At 40.0% G+C, this 18,127-nt stretch overlaps 1 protein-coding gene across 3 annotated transcripts in view; it reads right to left on the bottom strand.

Annotated features, from left to right (window-relative positions):
• The window catches only part of SACS (sacsin molecular chaperone), a 57,651-nt gene that overhangs the window by 17,078 nt on the left and 22,446 nt on the right, over positions 1-18,127 (bottom strand). For 2 of the 3 annotated variants that reach the window (XM_016192771.2, XM_060194715.1), the window contains 4 exons: positions 6,802-6,948; positions 4,304-5,789; positions 3,057-3,148; positions 510-536 (listed from right to left, as the gene is read on the bottom strand). In XM_016192771.2, coding sequence (XP_016048257.1) covers positions 510-536; positions 3,057-3,148; positions 4,304-5,789; positions 6,802-6,948 — 1,752 coding nt within the window. The remainder of the gene's footprint in view (positions 1-509; positions 537-3,056; positions 3,149-4,303; positions 5,790-6,801; positions 6,949-18,127) is intronic. The other variant, XM_060194714.1, reaches the window with a different exon arrangement.

Below are 18,127 nucleotides of genomic sequence, written 5' to 3'. Positions count from 1 at the left end.
GCTATCCATCTTGGATGTCAAATCCAGGAACACTCAGCTTCTCCCAGCTTCAGCAATGTGTCTACCTACCACCGTAGGTGTCCAATCTACCACCGTAGATTGCCACTTGCCATAAGGCCACCCTTCCTAATCACAGATTCTAGAGCTGACTCCCTGTTAGCCTTCTGTTTTTATGTTTCCTATAGCAGAAGTGCATTCACTCTCTCACTCTCCTATTAAGTACCACAGTTCTAAATATGAGTTTCAGCATGATGCCTTTATTTGGGACTGAATTCTCTAGAGTGAGGGTTTCAAGTCATCTTAGTGTGACTTCACTGTGGTATTCATAGTAACCACTTATATGTCTGTATTGGTACTGTTTCCTCTCTCCTTTAAATATTACCACAAAAAAAAAATCACCAGTATGAGCCTAACTACTTAGGTTAATGAAGAAACGGGATTCAAAGAATCAAATCAACAAAAACACCAGACTACAAAAAAAAATTACAACACTTAGCCAGTTATCATACCTGAGTATCCCCAGAGAAGCTGTTGTGCTAGAACATAATTAAATCCATTCTTAGAAAAAGTCAAAATTGACATAAATTTTCACATGATGGCTACATAAACAATCCTGTATCTTAAGATAATAGTGCTTTAATTGAACTTTACATATCTTTATGTAAATGGAAAACCACTTAAAAAAAAAGACGAACAAAATATACATTTAAAATGTTAAAATATATCTCAATGCAAGCTAAATCCAAACTGCATAATTGTAGGAAGTCTTTACTCAAAAAGAAAGCAGAGATAGAAAGAGTATGTACTCACTATGAACAAATCACATTTCACCATTTGAAAAGCTACCAAAGAGCTTTTGATACAGACTGTCCTTATAGAGTACTGAGATATTCTAGATAAAAAATTAACAATAAGAACTTGGGGGCTAGGAGCTGGTGTATCCAACAGACCACACGTTACTATAAGCAAGGACCTGGGTTCGAGCCCCCACTCCCCACTTGCAGAAGGGATGTTTCACAAGCAGTGAAGTGGGTCTGCAGGTGTCAGTCTTTTCCTCTCTATCTCCCCCTTCTCGTTCAATTTCTCTCTATCCTATCAAGTAAAATAGAAAGGGGGAAAATGGTCACCAGCAGCAGTGGACTGGTAGTGCAAGTACTGAGCCTAAGTAACAACCTTGAGGGCAATAAAAAAATAAAGAAAAGGAAGAGCTTTTGATTTTTAATCTGATTTGATAATTAAACAAAGCAAAACAAAGGCAAGTTTTAGCTGTTTGACTATGATAACCATACAACCCAAAGAACCATTCCAGGGATAACTAACATCTCCTGTGTCTAATGGAAGCCATTTACTTATCAGGTGTATTTTATACACCTCTGTCAAATGCCTGCATCTGTATGCCTTAGGCTAGATTAGGCACATAACACAGAGACTACTGCTTTTATCAAAGCAATTTAAACTTTTCTAATCTTAACTTCTTCCAATTACTTTAGAGGCATTTTATCAGTCAGTCAACACACTTCTTTTCGGAAGGGAACAAAACAGACCTTGTCTTACAGCCTAATGGAGAAGGTAGGTTTTAGGAACAGTGTGTTATAGATGGTTAAACTGGCTCCAGTGTATGAGTGCTCAGTGCTTAGTCATCACAGTATGTTAAAGATGAGTGTGAGGCAGCATGAGAAAGGGGGCATGGCTGAGGAAAACATAGGTCCTATACTAAAGGGGAGAAAAGAGCAGCTTAATGAGAGGAAGATTAAGGGAGACCATGAAACTAAGGCAGGAGATTATTTATAATCATTATACTAGCCAGCATCCAGATACTGAAAAACACCCAGGAAAGAGAGGTGACTCAAAGTGCTGATTTCTTTCAGTAGAGGAAAGAAATTCTGGCCTTTGTTCCCAGGCAGAGAAGGGAAGGCCTTAGAAAGATTTTCACACAGAAAGTGGGGGGGAAAAGAAGATGAAGAAGAAGGAGGAGGAGGAGGAGGAGGAGGAGAGGGAGAGGGGGAGGGGGAAGGGGAGAAGGAGAGGGAGGAGAGGGGGAAGGGGGAGAGGGGGGAAGAGGGGGAGGGGGAGAGGGGAGGGGAGGGGGAGGAAGGAGGAGAAGGAGAGGGAGAGGAAGAAGAAGAAGAAGGAGAGGGGAGGGAGAGGGAGAGGAAGGAGAGGAAGAAGAGGAGGACAAGGAGAAGGAGAAGGAGAAGGAGAAGGAGAAGGAGAAGGAAAGGAAGAGGAAGAATAAGAAGAAGAAGAAGGGGAGGGGAGGGAGAGGGAGAGGAAGGAGAGGAGGAGGAGGAGAAGGAGGAGAGGAAGAGGAAGAAGAAAAAGAAGAAGAAGAAGAGAAGAAGAAGGAGGAGGAAGAGGAGGGGAGGTAGAGGGAGAGGAAGGAGAAAGGAGAAGGAGAGGGAGAGGGAGGGGGAGAGGGAGAGGGAGAGGGAGAGGAAGAAGAGGAGGAGGAGGAGGAGGAGGAGAAGGCTGGGAGCTCACGAAAGAAAGGAAATGGGAAAGCACTGGAGAACTGTAATACCCTGTACAGATCTGAGAGATTATTTCTTTTTCTATTTGTTTGTTAACTGGCTAGGACAGAGAGAAATTGGAATGGGAGGGGAAGACAGAGATGGTGAAAGAAAGAGAGAGACATGTAAACCTACTTCACCATTCATGAAGCATCCTACTTACAGATGAGCAGCAGGGGTTCGAACCTGAGTCCTTGCACATGGTAATGTGGGAGCTTAACCAGGTGCACCACCACCTGGTTCCTGAGAGATTATTTCTATAAAAGCACAACACTATACTGTGACAGGAGAGCCTTAAGTGTAGCATCATCTCTGGATTCTTTCAGATGTCAGAATTTCATATTCAAACATCTTAAAATATTAACAGTTACAATAGATTGAACCACATGAAACTGCCACTTACAAGTTTCAAGTGAAAAACTACTGGCAATTTTATAGTGGTTTAACTTAATAGAAAAGTTATACAGTTTATGTATATTTTTACAAATATGTTTACTTAAAAAAAAGAATAGTAATAATAATAAAATTGGCAAGCAACTATAATACCTCGGGTTTGAGCAGCTTCTTTTAAAGCAGCTATAAGGTGAGGCTTCAAGTTATCTAAAACAAGTCTTCCTTCAAGACCTGGGAAAAGGGACCTAACAGTGAAAGAAACACAGTGATTAGTTCTTCAATAATTCCAAGATAAAGACAGCCAACCACATAACATCAAGCTGGCTAAGTGACCAGCTTTGTACGTCATAAAGCACATGTCAAACTACAACCCATGGCACTTTCTGTACAATATTATCTAGGCTTTGTTTTAAAACATGAGAGTAGGATTTACCACATCCAAAACCAAAAACAGAATTAGTTCTTTTTCTGAAATGTCAATACATATCCTGCTACAAGGTATTATTTAATTTACAACATTAGTTTAAATTTTATGAAGATCACTGGCTAATCTGACTAAATTCATACTAGCACTTGGTAATCACTGTTTTTCAGTGTTATGTTATGGAAATTTTCAAGAAAAGCTACCTGGAAACCCTTTTATTTTTTCCAGAGAGAGAGAAAGAGAAACCACAGTACTGATGCTTCCTTCAGTGAGGAAGGAACCAAAGTGACACACCTGTCAAACAGTGCACTATCCAAGTGAGTTATTTTGCCAGCCCTTAGATAACTTTTTAACTGACAAAATGTCAAAATAATTCTGTAATGTAGAAATACAAGATTTCATATTTTTTAAGATACAGAAAGGCACAGACAGTAAAAGAGACCTCAGCATTAAAGCTTTTTTATTTTTATTTATTTATTTGTTTGTTATTGGATAGAGACAGAGAAATTGAGAGAGAAGGGGAGATAGAGAGGAAGAGAGACAGAGATACATCTGCAGACCTGCTTCACCACCTGTGAAGCAACTCCCCTGCAGGTGGGGAGCCAGGGGCTCTAACCAGGATCCTAACCGGTCCTTGCGCTTTGCATCACTTGTGCTTAATCCACTGTGCTACCGTCCAACTCCCAGCATTAAAGCTTCTTTCAGTGCAGTGGAGGCCAGACTTGAACCTGGGTTGCACACTTGGGAGAGTCGTGCACTATCCAAGTGAACAATTTCACCAGCCTGCAACCTTTCATACTCTTATGAAGCATTCCTGCAAAAGTCTTCCTTACTATAAAATCTACATTGAAAATTGGGTTGTAAATTCCACAATTTGCATTGATATTTGATGAGTCCCCCAATGAATCAAGGTTGCCCATCCCTTGCCTACCCAAAAGAGAGATAAAACAAGTAGTTAAGAAAGCATGCTCTCTACCTTGGGTAGTCTTCTGAGGTAATATAAATAACATCTTGATCTGATACAGATGAGGAAAAAGGAATAAAATGTCCATTTTGCAAAGGTAGCAGCTCCAACCCAAGCAGCTCACTGTAGGCCTGGTCAGAGAGCACGAACTCCAGCAGGTGAAGCTTCTCAGCTGCAGTGCCCAGGTGTGCAGACTTGCGCAGCATCTGCCGCACCCAGGCAGGGGTTACCTTCCTCACAGGATTAGCACTGGATGCCATGAGCTCCACTGCAGCTGCCAGATTCACCGGCACCTTTGCGACCTGTTTCCCTGAGCTCTGGAGGTAGTTGAGCACGGTCTCTGTGTATCCCTGGCTCCCATCAAGCTCTGAGAAGTATACCTGCTCAAGCTGGACCCACTGCCCACTCAGGGAGTGGATGACAGCATTCTGAAACAGCTCACTAAGCAGGGGCTCCAGCATCGGCTGCCAGTGGGCCTTGACTTGGCCTGAGTCTGGCCAGAGCTTGTAGATGGCGTCAATGGACAGAGGAAAATCGCAGCTCCTTTCTGTCTCCAGGCGTTTGATGGAGTCTAAGATCAGCGTGGCGTAAGCTTTTGGGACAACATTCAGGACCAGCAAGTCATTCCACAAGGCTGCGGGGTCCCGCCACTGATCCACCTCTCTCCACTTGATGCTCCTGCGGTTATCCGTCAGGCCAAAGAACCCACTGATATGGACGGGGAGGCCCGTCTTGCTCTCCTCACCTGGTGGCAAGGGGAGGAAGCAAAAGGCTTTTCCTGAGAATCCAACTGTTGCTCCTTTCTCTTCCTCACCTCCACATGGCAAAGGCATGGCAATTCCAATGAGTGGAATGAACTTCAACTCGTCTGCCAGGGCGTCAAGTTTGCTGCAGATGCCCCGCCCGCCCACACTGTTACACACTAGCCAGGACGTCTTCTGGGCATCCCTGGAGCTCTCGTCCTCTAAGGCAATGCTGATGTGGTATGTGACACAGGTCACACTGTTGCTTGGAGTCTTTTTACAATAGTTGCTGATAGCGCTGCCCAGGATCTTTATAGAATTCGGCCGCTCATGTCTCAGAGCCTGGTTCTCATTTGCTGTCACTCTGAACACCAGCTTCTCCGTCCCATCAGCCTCTCGAATGTGTAAGGAGACATCTTGCACACTTTTCAGAAAGAGCAACACTGTGTCCGCATCAGCCCGAAAAGACTCAAAGAGCTCCAGAACCTTCTGCTTATTGTAAAGGTTGCTGCTGAGCTGGGAGGGTTGGAGGCGAAGGGGGAAACGGAAGAAAGTGCCAGGAAAGCTGCCATTTGTAAAGGTTTCCTTGGTGCTGCCGAAAATGCCTATGAATGGGGCAAACTGGTCAGAGAGTTCGCTAATTTCTTTGCTGTCCTCTTTGAGGTTCCAACATTGGCCTGATTCATGGAGACCAAAAAGTGTCTGGTGAGGGTCTAAAATCCCAATCTGGTCACCACTGAAGATGCAGGGAACATCTGTCAAGAAAAAAACCCCACAGTCATGCTCAGCTCTGAATCACAATAGACACCTCCAGTCACAGTAACTCATTCAGAATCTTGAATGTGACATAAATCACACCCTGATTTGTGACCCTGAAAGACATTTATCTAAAAACAAACTCAGTTTTCAGCTTTGAAAGGTAACTCTCTGAAGATGAAAAATAATCTGGCCAACTCTTAAAGATTTTCAGTATAAAATTTTTTAGTGTAGCATTTTTGTTAAGTATTTTAACATTTGGGACTTCAGATAAATTTTCTGATTACAGATTCCCTGGGTCATGATGACATTAACTTTCAAAATTTTGATGTAGTTACTATGATAACTTTAGAAAACTCAAAGCATCCATGTGTCATTGACAGACTTTTTGCCACTGAGAGATAGTTTAGAAACAAGGCCTCTTAAAACAGTTAACCCCGGGGTTCGGGTGGTAGTACATCGGGTTGAGTGCACATGGCGCAAAGCACAAGGACCAGCCTAAGGATCCCGGTTCAAGCCTCTGGCACCCCACCTGTAGGGAGGTCGCTTCTTTCTCTCCCCCTTTGTCTTCCCCCCAATTCTCTCTGTCCTATCCAACAACGAACAACATCAACAACAACAATAATAACCACGACAAGGCTACAACAACAAGAGCAACAAAAGGGGGGAAAAAATGGCCTCCAGAAGCAGTGGATTCATGGTGCAGGCACTGAGACCCAACAATACCCTAGAGGCAAAAAAAAAAAAAAAGTTAACCCCAAAGCTATCCAAACAAATCAGTGGGCTGTCAAAATGGGAAAAATGGCCTCCAGGAGCAATGGTTCCTAGTGCAGGCACTGAACCCCAGTAATAACTCTGAAGGCAAAAAAAAAAAAGCTTATCTATAAATATATTTATATACATATTTTTCAACAGTTTTCCATGCAATAATGCATCATGACTTTTCCACAACCCAACATAAAGTATAGGCTGTGATAATTTTTAGTGAGATTAAAAAGTCAAATGCTATACCTGTGATATGATAGACAGAGTTGAACCCAATTCCAAATCTTCCAACCTTCAGAGGATCATCCTTTTTCCTGCTTCTTGCTATCTCCTGGATGCCATGCCAGTCCTCTGGAGTGAACACTGCATTGTTGTATACATAGAGTGCAGCACCTGGGTGTTAAAAGCACAAACAGGAATTCAGAGGGGCACAGTCCAGTGTTCAGTTCTACAAGATGGAGAGAAGGGGATGGGAAGACTAGATTCTGTGTGATAACCTTGAATGCTTTCACAATAAGAATGTTTTTAAATTGAAAGTAAAGATTACCAGCAGAAAGATTACGGCATTTTGACCACAAATAAAAAACTATGGCTGTTATAGCACTAAGACATATAACACATAGAAAACCAAGAATATTAATCACAGTGTACCATGTTACAAACATTGCTCCAACTTGAGTTTTATACAATTTTACAAATTGAGGAGCAGTAAGGAGGAGATGTTGGTGTATAAACTGTGGTTGACCTGCAAAGCTAGCACCAACAAGGTAAGCACAAGTACCCTTGCTAGAAGCCGTTTCCAAGGAGGCTATTTCTAACTCTGTGGTGTCACAATGACACCTTAGTGTACTGGGGACTTGTTGAGTTATAGTTCAGTCTTCTTCTTCAGGGCTAAGAGTGCTTTTCTCTGACTTCCATTACAGCTTGACATGCTTGGCAGTAGAGTCTGTAGGTAAAATGACCTACAGTGAGAACTCCAGCATAGTAGCTTCCTTCCAGTCCAAACTGTTTCTGCAAGGTTACTCTGTGTACCCGCCTCTGACTTCCACAGCAGCAAGAATGAAACTGGATAACTGTATATCACCATGCACAAAAGTCACCACTTTTGTTTGTTGGATTAAAGATTTGAATATTAGACTGGATATCATAAAATACAAAAAAATATAACATTGCCAGGACACTCCACAGTGTCAACTTCAGAACTATCTTTGGAGACTCAAGTCATTAGCAATGAAAACAAATGCAAAAGTAAACCAATAGGATTACATCAAACTGAAAAAGTTCTCAATATCACTCAATAGAGAAATACAAACCAAGACAACAATGTGTATCACCTCACACCTGTGAAAACTTCACAGGTGAAAAATGAAAGATCAAGGGGGAAGCTTTGCTAGTAGTGAAGCAGGACTGTGGGTGTCTCTCTCCTTTTCTATCTCCCCCTCCCTTCTCAATTTCTCTCTCTATCCAATAATAAATAAATAAATTTTTAAAAAAGAACAAAGTATTAAAAAATAAAATATGAGAGCTTGTCTTTTATTACAAGATGGATGGAACTGCAGGGGATCATACTAAGTGAAATAAGCCAGAAGAAGAAAGAACAACAGTTTTCACTCATTAGTTTGATTTAAGAAACAAAGCAATGGAACAGACAATGTGAAATATATATACTCCATGGTCAATTTCAACAGCTCTAAGGATACTAAAGGGGAAGGGAGCATGAGGATCCCTCAATAAATATAAAGGTATCAAAATGATTTTGCTAACTTTTACATGTCCAAGATCTTCTTAAATAATTTTTCCTTAATATTTATTTGTTTATTTATTGGACAGAGGCAGAGAGAAACTGAGATGGAAGGGTGAGATAGAGAGAGAAATATAGATACTTGCAGCACTGTTTTACCTATCAAGAAGCTTCCCTCCTGCAGAGTTTGAACTCATATTCTTGCACATGGTAACATGTACACTCAACCAAGTACACCACAACACTACCTGCCACAGTTTATAAACAGGCTGGTGTGATCTCACCTAAAGAGCCTATCTGGGGGTCGGGTGGTAGTGCAGGTGGCTACAAAGCACAAGGACCGGATAAGGATCCTGGTTTGAGCCCCTAGCTCCCCACATGCAGGGGGTCACTTCACAAGCAATTAAGCAGATCTGCAGGTATGTTTGTCTCCCCGTCTCCCTTACTCTCTCAATTTTTCTCTGTCCTACCCAACAACAGCAGCAATGACAAAAATAATAATGACAACAAGGGTAACAATAAGGGCAATAAAATGGGAAAAATAGCCTCCAGGAGCAGTGGATTCCTAGTGTAGGCACTAAGCCGCAGCAATAACCTTGGAGAGCATACAAAAATAAAAATAAAAGGCCTATCTATAACTATGCTTATATACAAATTCAGAGAAATAATCTTGTTTCAATTTTTTTTCTACTAGATGAAGCCAAGACTATAGGTAAAATTCCCTAAACATCTGAATTAAAGAATCTCTTCATATTCTCACCCTAAAGGTTCTGTAATAATTTGTACCTGTATGATACCAGACAAAAATATTGCAATATAGATGATCTGATTTAGAAGTCCTGGCTAAGCACACATAGTACTATACTGAAAGACCCATAGGTTTCAAGCCCCTGCTCCCCACCTGCAACAGGGACACTTCACAAGTGAAGTAGGTCTGCAGGTGTCTATCTTTCTCTCTGTCTCCCCCTCGCTTTTCTTTTTTTTTAGATTTTTTAAAATATTTATTTATTTATTCCCTATTGTTGCCCTTGTTGTTTTATTGTTGTAGTTATTATTCTTGTTGTTACTGATGTCCTTATTGTTGGATAGGACAGAGAGAAATGGAGAGAGAAGGTAGAAGACAGAGAGGGGGAGAGAAAGATAAGACACCTGCAGGGAGGAAGGAAAAGAAGGTGGGAGGGGCAACTTTCAGGTAGGAAGATAACAATGATTATGCAAAGAAACTCTCATGCTGGAAGTTCCAAGGTCTCAAGTTTAATCCCCCACACCACTATAAACCAGAGCTGAACAGTGCTCTGGTAAAGAAAAAAGAAAAAAAAAATTCAACTTGCCTACCCTAAATCTGACCTAAGAATGAATATACTGGCAATAGTAAATGCTGAGTATTTACTGTTTAAATATTTACTTAAGGGAGTTCCCGGAAGATGGCAGACTGAGAAGCAGCTAGTGGCTTGAGCTCTGACCACTTAATCTGGAAACGGTAGGATTTTCTGCCTTTAGTAGGCCAGTCAATAAGGGGTCCTAGCGGTGACACCAAGCAGGTGACTATAACTTAATTTGAGTTAAAAAATAGAGTAGAAAAAAAGGGAAAAAAATTTTTTTTCTTTTAAATTATTATTCCCAAAGCGCACCTCCTCTCCCTTCCCCCACCATAACCAATCCCTGGGGACCAGCTCCTAGCAGGCTCCCCTGCTGACCTTCTTTCTTTACCAAGATTCCTGTCCCACCAGGGAGTATCATTCATTCTAAGTCTATTCCCTTCTGAAACCTCTGGCCTTTTTTCTTTCTAAGTAGCCAACCCCCCCCACCACCACCACACCCACATAGCTAATTAAATAATAAAAAATAAATAAATAAATAACTCTTTCCTTTCACTGCTCTTTTATTACTGTTCTTTTTCTTATCTTTTTCTTTTTTCTCTCTCTCTTTTTTTTCTCATTCTTGTCATCCTTTCTTCCTTAATTCTACAGCTTCCAAAGCCACAGGCCCCATCCCCCACACCACAAAACAGTGTGCTTTCACTGAATTCACTGATACATGTTTGGGAATTATTTGGGGGAAAATTCTGACTCAGAGTGGACTCTCACTAAGAGTATCTCTGCTCAATTTCCATTCCTCCTTTAGCTACCCCTAGAATATACAGTGTATAGTAGATTTGCATAACTGTCTATCCTTGTCTAGTCCTGAGGGTTTTTTTTAATTTGTTTTTGTTTTGTTTTGTTCTTTCTTAACAATCAGCTGCCTCTGCTCACGAGGTTTCAGGAAATCTGGGACAAGGTTTTTTTTTTTTACCCTGCTCTATTTTATTATTAATATTATATAAAGTTATATATATCTTCCGCCACCTTTAGGTTGATTAGAATTGACTCTTAGGGTATCTTTCATTGCTAGGGTACTGGGCATCTTATCTATTGTGGGAAGAACTTGTCTCGTTAATCCTACCTCCACTACAGACTCTCTGCTTCATCCTCCTCCTAGCTAATTAAAAAAATTTAATTTAATTTAAATTAAAAATAAAGTAATCAAAAAAAACTTTCCTTCCATTGCTCTTTAATTACAGCTCTTTTTCTTATCTTTTCTCTTTTCTCTTGTTTCTTTTTTCTTTTTTTTTTATCTTATCATACATTTCTTCCTTCCTTCTTCTTTGTCTTTCTGAATTTGTGAATTATTTTTGGGGAAGAAATCTGGCTCAGAGTGGACTCTCTATGTGTGTATCTCTGCTCTACTTCCCTTGCCCCTCTTGTTACCCATAGAATATACAGTGGATAGTAGATTTGCATAACTGTCTATTCTTGCTATCCCTTCTTTCTTTTCTCTTTCTTCTTCACTTGGATTTGGTTACTATTTTTTCACGGACTGGAGACATTGTTTGGCTAACTAGTAGTGATTAAACTGCTTCAATACTTGCTACTGTAATTCCTGAGGTTGGTGAGTGCAATTGTCATAAAGGTATTTAGTACAGTGTTGCTTGTACTCAAGACACAACAACTGAGGAACAACAGAGCATAAAAAAAAAGAAACACATAAATCAAAAAAATGGGTAGATCAAAAACAAATAAAACTGCTACTCCAATGAATGAAGACAAGAGCCCAGAAGAAACTATAAATCAGCCAGAAGTAACCATAGATAAGAAAAGTATGCAAGCAATAATAAACTTATTAATCACAGAAATGAAAACAGCATTGGAGGAAAGGAATGGAAGTATTAGGCAAAAAACAGTTGAGACCACCCCAAGGAAAATACTGATTATCTTGAGGCAATTAGAGAACTGAAAGCTGAAATACCTGTAATGGAGAAAGAAGCTGAGGCAAGGGAAATCAGACTAACAGAAGCAGAAAACAGAATTAGTCAGACAGAGGATAAGTTAGAGAAAACGAAGAAAGAGGTGAAAGAGCTCAAAAAGAGACTGAGAGACACTGAAAACAACAACAGAGACATATGGGATGATCTCAAAAGAAGTAACATTCGTATAACTGGCCTGCCAGAGGAAGAAAGAGAGGAAGGGGAAGCAAACATTCTAGAGGAAATAATAGAAGAAAACTTCCCAGACCTGAATAACAGAAAGGACATCAAGATTCAAGAGGCCCAAGGAGTTCCAAACAGAATCAACCCAGACCTGAAGACACATCATAGTCTCAATGAGAAGGAGTAAGGATAAAGAAAGGATCCTAAAGGCTGCAAGAGAGAAACAAAAAGTCACATACAGAGGAAAACCCATAAGATTATCTGCAGACTTTTCAACTCAAACTCTAAAACCAAGAAGAGAATGGCAAGATATCTATCGAGCCCTGAATGAAAAAGGGTTTCAACCAAGGATAATATATCCTGCTAGGCTTTCATTCAAACTAGATGGAGGGATCAAAACCTTCTTAGACAAACAACAGTGAAAGGAGGCAACCATCACCAAACCGGCCCTGAAAGAGGTTCTAAAAGACCTCTTATAAACAATAACATCACTATAATACTTACAATATATCAGAGCAAACAAAAATTTTTTCTGAACAACGGCACTACAATGCATTAAATCCATAATATCAATAAATGTCAATGGCTTAAACTCACCCATCAAAAGGCACAGAGTGGGGGGATGGATCAGAAAACATAACCCAACCATATACTGCTTGCAAGAATCCCACCTGTTACAACAAGATAAATACAGACTTAAAGTGAAAGGATGGAAAACTATCATAAAGGCTAATGGACCACAAAAAAGGGGAGGAACAGTCATTCTCATCTCAGACACGATAGATTTTAAAATAAATAAAGTAATAAAAGATAGGCAAGGACATTACATAATGATAAGAGGATCAATCAGCCAAGAAGACTTAACAATTATTAACATCTATGCACCCAATGAGGGACCATCTAAATACGTCAAGCACGTCATGAAAGAATTTCAAAAATACATCAATAGTAATACAATAATAGTGGGAGACTTCAATACCCGACTCTCACACTTAGATCAACAAAGCAGAGAACCAACAAAGATACAAGAGAATTGAATGAAGAGATTGACAGACTAGACCTCTTGGATATTTTGAGAGTCCTTCACCCCAAAAAACTGGAATACACCTTCTTTTCAAATCCACATAACACATACGCAAGGATAGACCACATGTTAGGCCACAAAGACAGCATCAATGAATTCAAGTGCATCAAAATCATCCCAAGTATCTTCTCAGATCACAGTGGAGTAAAACTCACATCTAACAACAAACAGTATTAAAAGTCACAGAATTTGGAAACTAAACAACATACTCCTTAAGAACCACAGGGTCAGAGATTCACTCAAGCAGGAAATTCAAATGTTCCTGGAAACAAATGAAAATGAAGACACAACCTATCAAAATATTTGGGACACAGCTAAAGCAGTAATGAGAGGGAAACTTATAGGCATACAAGCACATATTAAACAACAAGAAAAAAGCTCAAATGAATGACCTTACTGCACACCTCAAGGACTTAGAGGAAGAGGAACAAAGGAACCCTAAAGCAACCAGAAGGACAGAAATAAGTAAAATTAGAGCAGAAATAAACAACATCGAAAATAAAAGAACCATACAAAAGATCAATGAAGCCAAATGTTGGTTCTTTGAAAGATTAAACAAAATTGACAAACCCCTAGCCAGACTCACCAAACAAAAAAGAGAGAAGACTCAAATTAATAGAATTGTAAATGATGGAGATTTCACAACTGACACCACAGAAATCCAGAGAATTCTGCGAAACTTCTATAAAGAACTATATACGCCACCAAGATAGAGAATCTGGAAGAAATGGAACAATTCCCAGAAGCATATGCCCTTCCAAAACTGAACCAAGAAGAACTACAAAATCTAAGTGCACCAATCACAGACAAAGAAATTGAAACCGTTATTAAGAATCTCCCCAAAAACAAAAGTCCTGGATCAGATGGCTTCACAAACGAATTCTACAAAAATTTCAGGAAACAGTTAGTAGCCATACTTCTTAAGCTTTTCCATAAGATTGAAGAAACAGGAATACTCTCTTCCACCTTCTATGAAGCCAACATCGCCCTGATACCAAAAGCTGATAGGGACAGAACAAAAAAGGAAAACTACAGACCAATATCTCTGATGAGCATAGGTCCCAAAATATTAAACAAGATCTTGGCCAACCGGATACAGCAACATATCAAAAAGATTGTTCATCACGACCAAATGGGATTCATCCCAGGAATGCAAGGCTGGTTCAACATCCGTAAGTCAATCAATGTCATTCACCACATCAATAAAAGCAAAGCCAAAAACCACATGATTATCTCAATAGATGCAGAGAAAGCCTTTGACAAAATCCATCACCCATTCATGCTCAAAACTCTACAAAAAATGGGAATAGATGGGAAATTCCTCAAGATAGTGGAATCTATATATAGCAAACCTACAGCCAACATCATACTCAATGGACAGAAGCTGAAAGCATTCCCCCTCAGATCGGGGACTAGACAGGGCTGTCCACTGTCACCATTACTCTTCAACATAGTATTGGAAGCTCTTGCCATAGAAATCATGCAAGAGATAGAAATCAAAGGAATACAGATTGGAAGGGAAGAAGTCAAGCTCTCACTATTTGCAGATGATATGATAGTATACACAGAAAAACCTAAAGAATCCAGCAGAAAACTACTGGAAGTTATTAGGCAATATAGCAAGGTATCAGGCTACAAAATCAGTGTACAAAAATCAGTGGCATTTCTTTATGCAAACACTAAATCTGAAGAATAAAACATCCAGATATCACTCCCATTTATTGTTTCAGCAAAATCAATCAAATTCCTAGGAATAAAGTTGACCAAAGAAGTGAAAGACTTGTATACTGAAAACTATGAGTCGCTACTCAAGGAAATAGAAACTGATACCAAGAAATGGAAAGATATCCCATGCTCATGGATTGGAAGAATAAATATCATCAAAATGAATATTCTCCCCAGAGCCATATACAAATTTAATACAATACCCATCAAAGTTCCACCAAGCTTCTTTAAAAGAATAGAACAAACACTACAATCATTTATCTGGAACCTGAAAACACCTAGAATTGCCAAAACCATCTTGAGGAAAAGAAACAAAAATGGAGGCATCACACTCCCAGACCTTAAACAATATTATAAAGCCATCATCATCAAAACAGCATGGTACTGGAACAAAAATAGGCACACAGACCAGTGGAACAGAATTGAAAGCCCAGAAATAAATCCCCACACCTATGGACATCTAATCTTTGATAACGGGGCCCAAAGGATTAAATGGAAGAAGGAGGCTCCCTTCAATAAATGGTGCTGGGAAAACTGGGTTGTAACATGCAGAAGAATGAAATTGAACCACTTTATCTCACCAGAAACAAAAATCAACTCCAAATGGATCAAAGACCTGGATGTCAGACCAGAAACAATCAAATACTTAGAGGAAAACATTGGTAAAACACTTTCTGACCTACACCTCAAGGACATCTTTGATGAATCAAACCCAATTGCAAGGAAGACTAAAGCAGAAACAAGCCAATGGGACTACATCAAATTGAAAAGCTTCTGCACATCCAAAAAAACTATTAAGCAAACAAAGAGACCCCTCACAGAATGGGAGATCTTCACATGCCATACATCAGACAAGAAACTAATCACCAAAATATATAAAGAGCTCAGGAAACTTAGCACCAAAAAAGCAAATGACCCCATCCAAAAATGGGCAGAGGATATGAACAAAACATTCACCTCAGAGGAGATCCAAAAGGCTAACAAACATATGAAAAACTGCTCTAGGTCACTGATTGTCAGAGAAATGCAAATTAAGACAACACTAAGATACCACCTCACTCCTGTAAGAATGGCATACATCAAAAAGGACAGCAGCCACAAATGCTGGAGAGGATGTGGGGACAGAGGAACCCTCTTGCATTGATGGTGGGAATGTAAATTGGTCCAGCCTCTGTGGAGAGCAGTCTGGAAAACTCTCAGAAGGCTAGACATGGACCTTCCATATGATCCAATAATTCCTCTCCTGGGATTATACCCCATGGACTCCATAACACCCAACCAAAACGAGGTGTGTACTCCTATGTTCATAGCAGCACAATTCATAATAGCTAAAACCTGGAAGCAACCCAGGTGCCCAACAACAGATGAGTGGCTGAGAAAGCTGGTGTATATATACACAATGGAATACTATGCAGCTATCAAGAACAATGAACCCACCTTCTCTGACCCATTTTGGACAGAGCTAGAAGGAATTATGTTAAGTGAGCTAAGTCAGAAAGGTAAAGATGAGTATGGGATGATCCCACTCATCAACAGAAGTTGACTAAGAAGATCTGAAAGGGAAACTAAAAGCAGGACCTGAGCAAATTGTAAGTAAGGCACCAAAGTAAAAACCCTGTGGTGAGGGGTACACATGCAGCTTCCTGGGCCAGTGGGAGGAGGGAGTGAGTGGGCGGGATGGGTCACAGTCTTTCGGTGGTGGGAATGGTGTTTATGTACACTCCTAGTAAAATGTAGTCATATAAATCACTAGTTAATTAATATGAGAGGGGGAAAATTAATTGTATGTCTTGAAGTTTTTTAAAACACAGACTTAGTCTTTTTAATATATAGGCTGTGTATTTGATATGCGGAATCTCTCAAAAGCCTAGACCAAGTAGATCAGAAGCAACCAATAGCACAGCTATATACAAAATACTGGGTACTGTACAGCAAACCCTAACAAAAGGACTTTTCAAAGTTAACCCAACTACCAAATAATGTGATGATAACATTAACTATCCATTGTCTTTTTGAACCCTAAGACAGCAGGAACCTCACATCTCTACTATAGAGCCTCTACTTCCCCCAGTCCTGGAACCCTTGGATAGAGCCCACTTTCCCGTATGCCTCTCCCAATCCATATCAAATAATGTTGCATCAGCCGATTGCAACCTAATCAATGCAACGATTGCCACCTCAACATGCTTCACTTCAGACTGTGTCCAGAGACTTCACGTGTGGAATGACAAACCTTCAGCTTCATTACTTGGGTGAGACCTTTTCTTTCATAGTATACTCTAATTCCATCCCAGGTGGTTCACTTTCTAACAAAGTCCCAAAACCTAGATATACACCAGTTTCTATGAGAGAGAGCATATGTTCACATGTATCCATAAACTACTGCAAAATATATACCTGAAAGCAGAAGTACACTAGAGTTTGCAGTGAGTACCCCTCTAACATTTCCTCTCCACTATTCCAACCTTTGGGTCCATAATTGCTCAACAATTTGTTTGGCTTTGTATGTTAACTCTCTTTTCAGCCACCAGGTTCCAGATGTCATCAGGATGCCAGCCAGGCTTCCCTGGACTGAAGACCCCACCAATATGTCCTGGAGCTCCACTTCCCCAGTGACACACCCTACTAGGGAAAGAGAGAGGCAGACTGGGAGTATGGAGCGACCATTCAATGTCCATGTTCAGCAGGGAAGCAATTACAGAAGCCAGACCTTCTACCTTCTGCAACCCACAATGACCCTGGGTCCATGCTCCCAGAGGGATAGAGAATGGGAAAGCTATCAGGGGAGGGGATGGGATATGGAGATTGGGTAGTGAGAATTGTGTGGAGTTGTACCCCTCCTACCCTACGGTTTTGTTAATTTATGCTTTCTTAAATAAAAAAATAATAATAAAATAAAATAAAAAATATTTACTTAAAATAGTAATCACAAAGCATCTTAAAATATATAGCGATAAAATACACCCAAGAAAGTCTGAATTGATCTTCTTTTTTCTCATTAATTACTATCATAAAGTCATTCACAATCATTCTATTGGCCTTAGAGCTGCAGTCAAAGTTAGAAATAATCCTTTCAACACAACACTTTAAAGAGTAGGGCCAAGATATGAGGGATCGCTTTTTTTTAATTGGGGAATGTTTTACATTTGACAGTATATACAATAGTTTGTACATGCATAGCATTTCCCAGTTTTCCATATAACAATACAACCCCCACTATGTCCTCTGTTACCCTTTTTGGACCTGTATTCCCCCTCCACCCCCACCTCCACCCCTAGAGTCTTTTACTTTGGTGCAATATGTCAATTCAGGGATCTTTTGATAATGGTTCTCTAATTTTCATTTTCTTACTCACCCTGTCTTTCCTTCAACCTGTCTTCCCACTTCACTACAAAACACTTCAAAGATACCCTAAAAGTAGAAAATAACACACCAGATAACAGATGCTTATGACTTCTTTAAAAGTGAAAGAGTGATGTGTGTGTATGTGTGTGTGTAATTTCCTTTTGCTTTGCTGCTAATGTAAAATATAAATTGACCTAGTAGAATCAGCTAT

Source organism: Erinaceus europaeus, chromosome 7, assembly GCF_950295315.1.
Source record: "Erinaceus europaeus chromosome 7, mEriEur2.1, whole genome shotgun sequence".
Lineage (NCBI taxonomy): Eukaryota > Metazoa > Chordata > Mammalia > Eulipotyphla > Erinaceidae > Erinaceus > Erinaceus europaeus.
The sequence above is the reverse complement of the archived record's forward strand: the minus strand, read 5'-3'. Positions and strand labels throughout refer to the sequence as shown.